The 10,661-nt window shown below is 45.4% G+C and overlaps 1 protein-coding gene across 1 annotated transcript; it reads right to left on the bottom strand.

The window, feature by feature from the left end:
- Window positions 1–2,210: 2,210 nt before the first annotated feature.
- On the bottom strand, window positions 2,211–10,016 carry WBP2 (WW domain binding protein 2). Its single transcript, XM_008494504.2, has 8 exons — window positions 9,898–10,016; window positions 8,068–8,176; window positions 7,413–7,548; window positions 5,819–5,911; window positions 5,415–5,531; window positions 5,055–5,177; window positions 3,902–3,978; window positions 2,211–3,812 (listed from the first exon to the last, which is right to left on the bottom strand). The coding sequence occupies exons 1-8, from the start codon at window positions 9,954–9,956 to the stop codon at window positions 3,759–3,761; spliced, it is 768 nt and encodes a 255-aa protein (XP_008492726.1). The 5' UTR covers window positions 9,957–10,016; the 3' UTR covers window positions 2,211–3,758.
- Between the last annotated feature and the right edge of the window lie 645 nt (window positions 10,017–10,661).

The raw sequence follows: 10,661 nt of genomic DNA, 5'->3' as shown, positions 1-10,661 counted from the left end.
CCTGCAGTTCCTGCAGCAACAGTTTCTTTGCATAAGAACTCAAAGCACTTCAGAAATACCCAATTACACCACAGTTCCCTGCAGGAGGGAGGCAGGAACAATGTTCAGGGGGAGATTTCTCAAACCAGGAGACTGAATCAGACTGAGAATACAGAACTGTACACAGTGCTGGAAAATCTGTCCTTGATAAAAGATTAACTGGATCTGATCCTAAGTGTTCCCCATGCCCTTTCTTTTTCTTCACTAGTGTAATACCATCCAAATACAGGAATTTGATGGTAGGGATCAAGCTTTCCCATGACAGTCTTTCTGCTGTGTAGCTCATTTATCATTCAAGAAAAGAGTAGACCTGGAGCTGCATCAATGTACATTTCCTCCTGCCCCACTTCCAGAGCAGAAGCAATTGTACTTCCCTGCTTTAATGTTTAAAATCTTCTATGCAGACAGCAGAACCAGCTGACCCATCCACCCCTATTAAGCCCTTCCCAAAGCAGAGCACAGCTCCCTGTTCCCAAATGTGTTTTTTCAGGTTTTTAATGAGGCAGAGATTCTCCCACTCCAGAATCTTGCTGCTCCACTCAAACACCTGTATGAGCCATGCTGACTGTGTGCCTTGCTCAGCCTTTTGGTCCCACACTGTCAGTATTCCCAAAATGTGCTTCACTTCTTATCCACATGCTCCAAACACGCTGAAAAGACCATGATCACTCTGTTTATTTTGGCTTGGTCCTTCACGCCTCTCCCCATAGACTGTGCCAAGCTCTAGCCTGGAGTAACAGGGACATTCACCAACAAAGTGTTGTAAAAAGCTCACAGCTCAAAAGCCACTGGTTTAGCTCACCAATACCCATGTTGAGGAGAGGAGCATTTCATTTATTCCAGCCTGACTCACCCTCTCAACATATTTTCCTTTTTCCAGGCAGCAAACTTCCTGCAGATCTCACCATTTGTCCCTCTTCAGCCAAGGAGCCAAGTTCTCATCAGAGCAGATCACTGTATGTTTTTCCTCTCAAGCACAATTGAGGAAAGACTTCAAAAAAACCTCATGAGTTTGTGCTGGCTGTTGTCACAGTGAGCAGTGCTGGCTGAAAGGCCTGGAAACTTCATGCAATCTGTGTTTTCTAGGATTATCTGTCAGGGAGCAGAGGGGAACTGGGAGGGAACCATTTTAGGACAGAGTACAGAGACATTTCTGCAGCATCTTACAGACAGTCAGACTGATGTGATTCAGGAAACCTTGAAGTAATTCAATACACAGAACAGGATTTATTAGGTTCCTGCTGGGCTGTAAGGTTTTCTCAGTGTTTTCCTTCCCCACCCACCTCTTGCTACAAAAGACAAACCCAAGTGGCTGAGGAAGCCTTAAAATACAGTAAAACAGCCACGTGGGAGGACACGAGAGTCAAAAGTGAAGCAGGAGAAAAGCAAAATCCAGAAGATCCTGGTTGATTAGGGAGTTCAAGAGAATTAAGGCAACCAGTGGCTGCTGGGAGGAGGAGCAAAGCCATGTAAGATTTGGATGTTACCTGCAGAGCAGCTCCTAAGTAACTTTTCTGACACGTGAGTGCAAACTGAAGGGTCCTACCTGACCTCATCAGCCACAGGCCCTGATCCCACTTGGAACATCTCCTCCCCTGCCCTGCCAAACCATAGGGGACACACCTAACTCTGCTCAGCAGCAGCAGAACAGCTCTCACACTGCTGCAGCATAGCCAGGAGCAGAGTTAAGAGCTCCCTGCTCTTCCAGGGGGACCACAGCACCTGAGGGAGTTCATACCTAGCTGAAAACTACCCAGACTTCTCAGCACACTTTAAAAAAAAAGATGGTAAGACTATGAATACCTCCTAGTTGGAGACATTTAGCAGCAACAACTATGCTGCCTCCCTCGCCTGCTGCTTCTAGCAGTTGCTGCAACATTTACAAGGAGTATTTGGAAAATACACAGGGATGAGGCATCTGGGTGAGGTGTTAGGCACTCACCTCACCACTTCACACCAGGAATTGTGAAATGGGTGTTTATTAAAAGGTTTTGACATCTTGCTTTCATTTCACAGTCAGTTGAGAAATCAAGTGACTTATGTCACCAGTGAAGAGCAAAGTATAAAATCCAAGTTATTTTGCTCTTTAATTCTCCCTCGCCCCGTGCAAAGCTGCTGAGTCACCATCAGGTTTTTACCCCTCACACACATAAATGCACAAGCTCTCCAAGTTTTGAGCTGATTTCTCTTTACTTCACAGTCTTGGCAAAACAAATCTGCATTCAAAAGTCATTTCACATTAATATATTAATCAAACATTTCAAAATAAATATTTTTTTTAAAATAACATTTCTTTACATCACTGCAGTAGCAATTCTAGAAAAGTCAGTGCACAGACAGTAGCAGTTTGATTAGTCAGCTAGATTCAAAAAAAAGAAAACAAGAGGTGGACCTTTTTTCACTCCAAGCAGGCTGCATGCAGCAAGTCTCAGCACTTTCCTAGCACACGATTTTGCTTCACACTTGCTGAGAAGGAGTTTCCCCTCTCCCAGGCACTGTCAGAAGTCAGGGAAATCTGATGTGTGCAAAGCTTTGTACAACACAAAGTTTTACAGCCTGGATTCTGATCATTCCTGCAGAGGTTCTGCAAACTGGAGTCATTGCTAATGAGATCAGTGATTAAATGCTATGCAAGGAAAATGGACCCTCAGTTCCAATCATGTTCAAGTTACTTGGGAAGTAAATTCACAGCTGAATTCCAGGAACTCCAACAGCATTAAACAACATTCAAGTCAGCAGCTCAGTTGTACTCAATAGCTTATTCCAACATCTTGTATATTCTCTCAAGTGCTTCCAGGACAGAAGTAAAGCAACTACTTTCTCCCCATTAGCTATTAATTCACTGGTTAAGCACAGCAGTAAGATACTTCATTGGTCAGAAAGTGTAACTTGTATTACAGCAAATTAAAAGAAAAAAGTGCATCATAATGACAATATTGGGACTTAGTGACCTCAAGCCCACATATCAAACTGGAAAAAAGAGACAACAAAAATCAGTGTTCCCATATGATCTGTAACTAGTTGGATGCTAGTAATCAAGGAAGCTCCTCCGCATCATCACATGGAGTGCACAGCAGGAACATATGAAGAGCTACCAGACTGTTTGCTATGAATGTCAGGAATGACTTAGGTGAATAAAATTAAGAAAGCTCAACAGCTATTATCTGAGAAATGTCGTAGGCAACTATTTCTTTTGAGACCACAGAGGTTCCCTTTGAAGCCCTTTCTCAGTGGCAGAGGGAAAAGCTGGACGTGATACTGTGGGTTGAGAGGAATAACCAGAGACATTGCTGTGTTCAGTGATGCTCTTGGCTGCACACTAAGGTAAATTCGAGACACCCCCCCCACCCAAAAGCCTTGTCTCCATGTTATGATTACATTAATTACTGGTCTGGAGTAGCTGCTTACTCTAAGGAGGTATAATTTTAAAACAGATGTCAGGGAACCAATCACAGATGAAGAGACCCTCAGTTGTAGCAATGCCATGCACAAGGAGGAGGGAAAACTGTGGGAGGACAGTGAATCCTCAAGAGTTCTCCAGAGGTCACCCAAACTGCTGAAATCTCTCCCCTTGCTCTGCATACACCTGCCCCTAGAGTCCAGGAAAGCTATGTGCCTCGGGGGAAGGCTCTATTCCTCAGTGCTATGGACCGTACCCCAAAATTCTGCCAAAAATGGGAAGTAAGAAAGCAATGAGTTGCGGGAAGTTCTCTGTTAGCTTATTGGTTTTTCTTGTCCTCTGGTGGGAAGTATGGAGGAGGGGGTGGCTGGTCCTGAAAGAAAGAGAGAAAACATCAATTCATGGCTAAGAAGCAAAACAAACAAATAAACAAAAATTTCCACCAATGACACAGGAACTTACTGTGGGCATATAGACATTGTGTGGGTTGACTGGGCTGTAGTAAGCACTGGCAGCAGCTTCAGCAGCCTTTGCTTCAGCTGTCAGAAAAAAAAGAAGTTACAGATTTGGGGATGCACAGAGAATTTTCACAATCAGCCAAAACCTCCACATATTCCTGGCCATCAAGCATTACACAACAATTGAACATTCTCTCTTCAGTTGCCACAGGATTGTCAAGTCCAAAATGAACCAGACCAAGATTTAGTTTGGAAATGTCACCTGGGACTTGCCTGTCGGCCAACAGATAAATGGTTAACAGCTGTTTTGCCTAAATACAGACAATACTCCTTAAAAAAGGCAGTCAACAAACCACCCTCCCATGGAAAAAAAAGCCACAAGGCAAAGCAAAAATCAGCCCAAGTTTATAGCAGCTCAGGGGATTCATAACTTTTAAAAATGGCAATTAATGAATATAATCCAGATCCTCCATTTCTGCAGAATACAAAACCATCTGGATCAGTGCCACTTTCCAAATCATAGTTCAAAGATTACTAGATGTTTCTTCAAACCAAAGAGGGAAGTTAGAGCCTTATCCATAGAAATAGACTTACTCATGGGAGATATATGGTTGTGTCCAACCACAAAAGCTCTTCCCCACCCCCCAGACATTTTAAATTCATGATCAAAATCACTCAGATTAATCCCAAATGAGTGCAGATAAGACTGATACGTCCCCAGCTCCTTTCCATCATCTATTCCTCTTCCATATTAAGCAAAAATAATCAGGGTAGAGTGAAACATGGGAAGAGGGAGTGAATACCACCAAAGCCACATTGCTGACTAATATGGACTAGAAACACATTTCACCATCAATTTCTTTTTATTCATCTCTCAGAGCAAGATTACCACAGCAGGATTTTTTCTGTCACAACAATCATTAACTGAGCTGCAAAAGCTTCAATAGCATCTACCCTGGCAAGAATGAGACTGAGATGGACATACAAGGCTGGAGATGAGGAGAGCTCCCTAATTCCTCTCCTGAACAATTTTAACTTCTAAGTGGAGCTTCTGTGTTGACTCCCAAGTTTCCCAAGAGATAACAGACAATAAACAAAGCCAATTTCATGGGTTGCAAAACCCACTGTGAGCTAATTCACCTGAACGCACTCCTTACCTGCAGGAGTGGCAGGCAGGTCAGGACCACTGGCAGGGGGTTCCATGGGCCCTGGGTATGGGGGTGGTGGAAGCTGCATGTAACCCATGTCCCCACCCGCCCCTGGAGGGCCAGGGTAAAACTCTGTCAGGAAAGGAAAGAGCAGAGCAGAACAGTTATCTCCTTTGGGAGGGTGACAGCATACAGCCAAAACAAGCCAAAGGAAAATGTAATTAAGGTCAGCAACACCGAGGCATGAGATCCAGTCTAAACCACTACATAAAAATTGTGATTTGTTGTTTGTTTTTTTTTTTTTCCCTTTTTAACTATTTTAACTATTGTTAACTAGAATAATCCCCCAGCCTCAATTCCCAGACTTACCAGGAGGAGGTGGTGGGTATGGAAAGCCCCCATTAGCTGCAGCTGGTACATAAGCATAGGATCCATTTGGCATATAGGAATAGCCATAAGCTCCGTTGGGTATTTCACCTCTGGAGACTGGAGGAGGAAAGAGAAGTTGACCTCATCAAATCATCAAATGTAGGCCAAGAACCCCAACAAACTTAAGAGTTCTCATGTGAAAAACATGCTCCATCCCAATAAATCTGCTGCTCACTGGATGTGAGAAAGGTATTTTTCAAAGCAATCAAGTTCCAGATACAACCTGAAACCTGAACCTATTTTAATTTCAGCTGCTGAAACCTAAAACTGTCCTTGATGTCAGATGAAGATAAGGCCTCCTGAAACCCCAGAACCGTTTGGCAGACACCACCAAACCCCCATACCTTGTGATGCCACCTGCAGCATGCGCTGCCCAAACTCGATGGCACCCCCAGCTAAAAAGGACATCTTGAATGTGGCAGATCCTTCCCAGCCACCTGCAGGGAGGAAAGAGAAGTCAGAAGCAAGGAAAAGTTGTTTTGATGACATTTAACTGCTAAGCTTTATTTACAGATGCCCTGCATATAATTCTTTAAAGAGCTTATCCCAAATACTCAAGGAAAACATGCAGATAATGTGGTAGAATTATTCTATTATTAGAAAAAAATTCCCACCAGGCAGTACTTTCAGGTCAAGAGACACCTGAAGAAACATCAATGAGGGAGACATTACAAGAGCTTACTCAGGTTGTGACTTCCCACACCAGCTGCTGACAGACCAAGCTACCAGGAGCACTGGCTTTGCTCTAGCTTTGTGTAATATTAGTGCAGAAGACAGGGATTTTGTTAATCTCATTTCCTAAAAAGCCTTTGCAACTACACCCAGTGATCAGCTATAAATTAGTTTGGGAGTCTGAGTGCCCACTGAAGCAGAGAGCTTAATAAAAAACATGGTCCACATAAGACATTAGAGTCCATGAAAGATGTTTCAAGTCAGGATAATAATAATAATAAAAAAGTGACATCTCATATTGCAGAGTAAAAAAGAAAAACATGCACAGCCCAGGGTCCCAACAATGCATCAAAGCAGGAGCTGTGCCAGTGCTGAAACAGGGACATGTAGATTAAAGAGACTTTTGAGCTACGCCAGACTCTCATGGCTGTTAAAGCAACAACCTCACTAAAGGAGACAGCCTCCAGGGAAAACACAAAGATTTAGTTAAAACATGTGCCTTTCACACAGTTACAGAGTCTGTCATTATTGCTTCAGGTTCCTCTGACAATGGATGGTCCCACTTTGCTCCCATACAGAAGCTACAGTGCCAATTTCAGGAGTAAAGACAGGTCTCATAAGCACTGTGCTGTGCATCAGGGCCACAGCTAACAGACTAAATCAAGGCTGGGGTGAAGGATATTACTGAATTAATGTGCCCCTGGTAAAAAGGGGAATGAAACTGCTCCTTGAAGGTTCCCTTATTTCAAGGCAGTTCATTCTCTTAGGTGCTATTTTCAGAGCCCAGATGCACTATAGCTATTGCATGCCTTTCCTGGAATTGCACAAGAAACTGATGATGGAGAAAAGCACTCTGGAGATCTGCACCTGAGAAGCCAAACAGACCCAGAAAGGATCACAAGTGTTTGGCCCAGGAGGACCTGGATGCAGAAGTACCAGGGAACCTCAACTGAGCAGAACAAACTGACACCCTCACCCCCCCGACTCTGCGCTGACGTTCACTCAGTGAGAGCACTGAGCTGACTGAATTTAGGATTTTCCACAGAGGGCAAGAGTGAGATAGTTTGCAGAACAGATCTGTTCATTGTAACTGTACAGGATGCAGATAAGGGGAATATTTTTAGCTGCTAGTTTCAAAGAAAGAAACTCATTTTAGCAGTAGTGTAAAAGCTCACTGGTCAGTATCCAATGTGGGTTACACAAGATGCTTTCTGTGCTAAGAATTTTGTAGCTGAACTAAGATAAACAACACTGTGTTGTACATACCTCCTGCCTCTGCTTTCACTGTACCCTTGATATAATTTGCTCCAAAGACAGGTTGCTTAATCTCACAATCTTTCAACAAATAAAAGGGCATCACAAAAGATTGCATAGCATCCTTTCCCTTTGATACAAAGATAACCTGAAAAAGAAAATAACAAAGACTATTTAAAACAAACAGGAAGTGCAGCCCTGGTTTATTATATGAAGAAATTTGATGGACTGAAACTCCCTCCCACAACTCAACCTTCTTGTCAGTTCTGCAAGCCAAAAGCTACAGCCACAAGGGTAAACTGAAGTCTCAAGCCAATAAAGACTTCCAAGAAGACTGTCCTTGCTCAGATGATATACCTCCCAGAGACCTCGCTGCTCCATACAGCTATGATTCAGTAGCTCAGCGTTTCCAGACCATTGCTAATTTCCAATCTTGAGATGCCTGATGGACTAAACAGCTGCCTATTAAAAGAACTAATCAAATTTATTATCTTTGGACAAACAGACAGGACATGCAGTGAATTCATAATGCTCCCTGGAGGGAGAGGATAAGTCATACTTCAAGGGGTAGTAGATTACCCTGACTTTCATGCATTGAGGACATTTAAACACAGAATCTCAAAGAGCCCTTATCTCCTTACACAAGATAAAGCCTTTTACTACTTACTCGGTAGGGAGTCAAGAAAACACTCCCTTTCTTGGTCCCTTTGAAGGCATCTTGCATAGGTTCAATGTCACTGAAGGTAATTTCTATGTGATCATAGGTCATCAAAACACTGAAAACAGGATGAGAAGAGACCCAATGTTACAGGGTTACAGCTCAAGTCAGAAGTGCAATATGCATGCAAGTTCATTGACTTACCAAAACTGCCTTTAACCTCAGACCAGTACTCAGCAGACAAAAATCAGTCTGACTTGTTTATATTTTTTTCTTTAGGTTGGCAGTAGCAGTTTATGTAATACTGGTTGCTTTTCCCAGCCTTATGTTCTTTCCTCAGTGTGTTGGCACAGTTTCTATGTGCTGTGTAGCTAGTAATTGAACTGATCAAGATCTCAGAACATATATTTATACACATATATTTATTTTTGTTTTGGTTGTGTTGCATTTTTGCAAGATCAGTTCCCTATTTTGGTCCCCCACAAGTAACACAACAGAGGAAGGACTGCTGAAGCAGGAACTGCTCAGGCTGCCTTATGCAACACAGCATTTGTATGTCTAACCACAGCTTAAGCATCTCTGTCACAAAAATGTGACTGAGAGGAACTCCCTTTTTTGTCACAAGACTTCATTAACCTGTGCTATCTGCACTGACTCCTTAATTCTCCATTAGAAACTGATCTAAGACCAGTGCAATACCCTTGTGTGGACCTAGTGGGTAACCTGCATTAACATAACAGCATCTGCATTAGGGATTCTAATCCCTAAAGCTGCAGAAGCCTTCACCACTTTTATCTTTGGCAGATTATGTGTCACCACCCTCAGTCATCTACCTTGCATTCTGCCACCAAGTACCTGTCCCTTATCCAAAAGCTCCAGTGGGGCAGAGGGGGCAGCACCTCTGTTCACATCTGGTGAACCCACCACCACGGTAAACCCAGACACAAGGCAGCTGACAACAGGGATCAACAGTAACACGGTAAGCTGCCACACTTGTTTCAGTAAATGCAAATTTAAGCCCCAGGGTTGGTCTAATTAAATTCTTCCCCAGATGGAAGGCAGAATTCCTATCCCAATGTTTAACCAGTCGCATGGAAAGAAGTTCTGAGGAATGAACTACTCCTTTGTCCCAGAAGCAGGTGACTGCCACGTCAAAACCAAAGCAGTCTGGCAGACAGCGAGGGCCAGGACAGCCCAGCGCCATGCAGACAGAGGCAGCTCTGTGGAGGCTGTTTCCATGGTTATATCCCAACACCTTTTTCCAACACTGTTGCCGCTCCCCCAACACACGGAGGAGGGCAGTGTGCGCCGGGAACCCAGCAAAACAAACCGGGCAGCGCTTCCCAAGCCCTTGAAGAGGGGCAGACTGCGGGTGGCAGCATCCCAGCTCTCCCGCAGCACCGGCTGGCTAGAGAAGGTTTGAGTCCAAGCCAGAACCCTCTATCCGTGAGCTGAGCTCTGCTCGCCCTCACAGAGCACTCGGGGGAGAGTCTGAAGACAGCAGCAAGAGCCAGCATGGGGCAGGGAGGGCGGGCAGAGGGGAGCGGCGAAGGGGGCAGACCTGAGGCAGAGCTCCTCCGGGAGGCCCCAACCGTACAGCCCCAACCCCTGCAGGGAGAGGAGGACGAGCCCAGACACGCCGGCACCAAGAGGATTAAACCCCCCTACAACCTCCCCCTCCTCACCGCACAAGACCCCCCCCCCCCCCCACACACACACACAGCCGCTCCCCCCCGAAGTGGAAAGGTGGCGGGAGGTGGGGAGGGAAAGGCAGCTCCCCCCTATCCCCCACCGACTGCGGCCGGAGGGGGAGGGAGGGAGAGGGGGATGGCACCTCACTTCTCGCTGTTGTTCACGATGACGCCGCCGCCCTCCGAGTGGTTCCTGTTCAGCGCCATGGCCGCCTCCTCCTCCTCCCCCGCCTCCTCCTCCTGACAGGGCCGGTACCGCTCTGCGCATGCGCGACAGTGGAGTATTTGCCTTCAGGGCGGGAGCGCGGCACGACGGGACGGTCCGTGCGGTGCATGCTGGGAGTTGTAGTTCCCGCCCCTCCCGCCATGACGCCGCCGCTCCCCTTCACAGCAGCCAGAGGCTGTCGTGGCGGGCACTGCTGGGTTTGTGAGGTGCTTTTAACCCCTTTCTGCACCAAACTGGGCCCCCAACCCTCACTCATCACCTCCATCACACCCCCGCTAAAGCCCAAGGGCAACGGCCGGATCATCCCTGAGGAGAGCCGCAGCCTCCTCCTGCTGCCTCCCGCCTCCTCCTTTTCCAGGCGAGCTCTCCAGCGTGTTTATAAACACATTAATCACCCCATTACACGTCCCACTGACCATATATAATAAAATACTTTCAGTTATCCAGAGCCTGCCGGATCTTGGCGGTTTTTCTTGGCTTTTCTCCTGAACAAGGCCGCTCTGGTACGGCTGCGCTTTGTGCTTCGGATCAACTTTTTGTTTTAAAATACTGTTATTTTGCTGTGGTTTGCACTGCTTTTTCTTTTTTTATTATTTTTTTTAATAATCCTGAAGACATTCCCTGCTCATGAGTGAGTAAACCACCTTCCCCAATGCCCTTACCCAGGATTAAGTGAAAAGCCCAGA

The sequence above is a fragment of the Calypte anna genome, chromosome 18, assembly GCF_003957555.1.
Source record: "Calypte anna isolate BGI_N300 chromosome 18, bCalAnn1_v1.p, whole genome shotgun sequence".
Lineage (NCBI taxonomy): Eukaryota > Metazoa > Chordata > Aves > Apodiformes > Trochilidae > Calypte > Calypte anna.
Note: the sequence above shows the minus strand (reverse complement) of the source record. Positions and strands in the feature narration are given on the sequence as shown.

What these genes read in the sequence shown, in the direction of transcription:
- WBP2 (XM_008494504.2), bottom strand. Translation starts at nt 9,956, where the DNA reads ATGGCGCTGAACAGGAACCACTCGGAGGGCGGCGGCGTCATCGTGAAC. An exon ending in TTTTCTTGACTCCCTACCGA is followed by an intron (nt 7,549 to 8,067) that starts GTAAGTAGTAAA and finishes TTTCTTTTTCAG; the next exon opens with GTTATCTTTGTATCAAAGGG. An exon ending in GCTGCAGGTGGCATCACAAG is followed by an intron (nt 5,532 to 5,818) that starts GTATGGGGGTTT and finishes TTCCTCCTCCAG; the next exon opens with TCTCCAGAGGTGAAATACCC.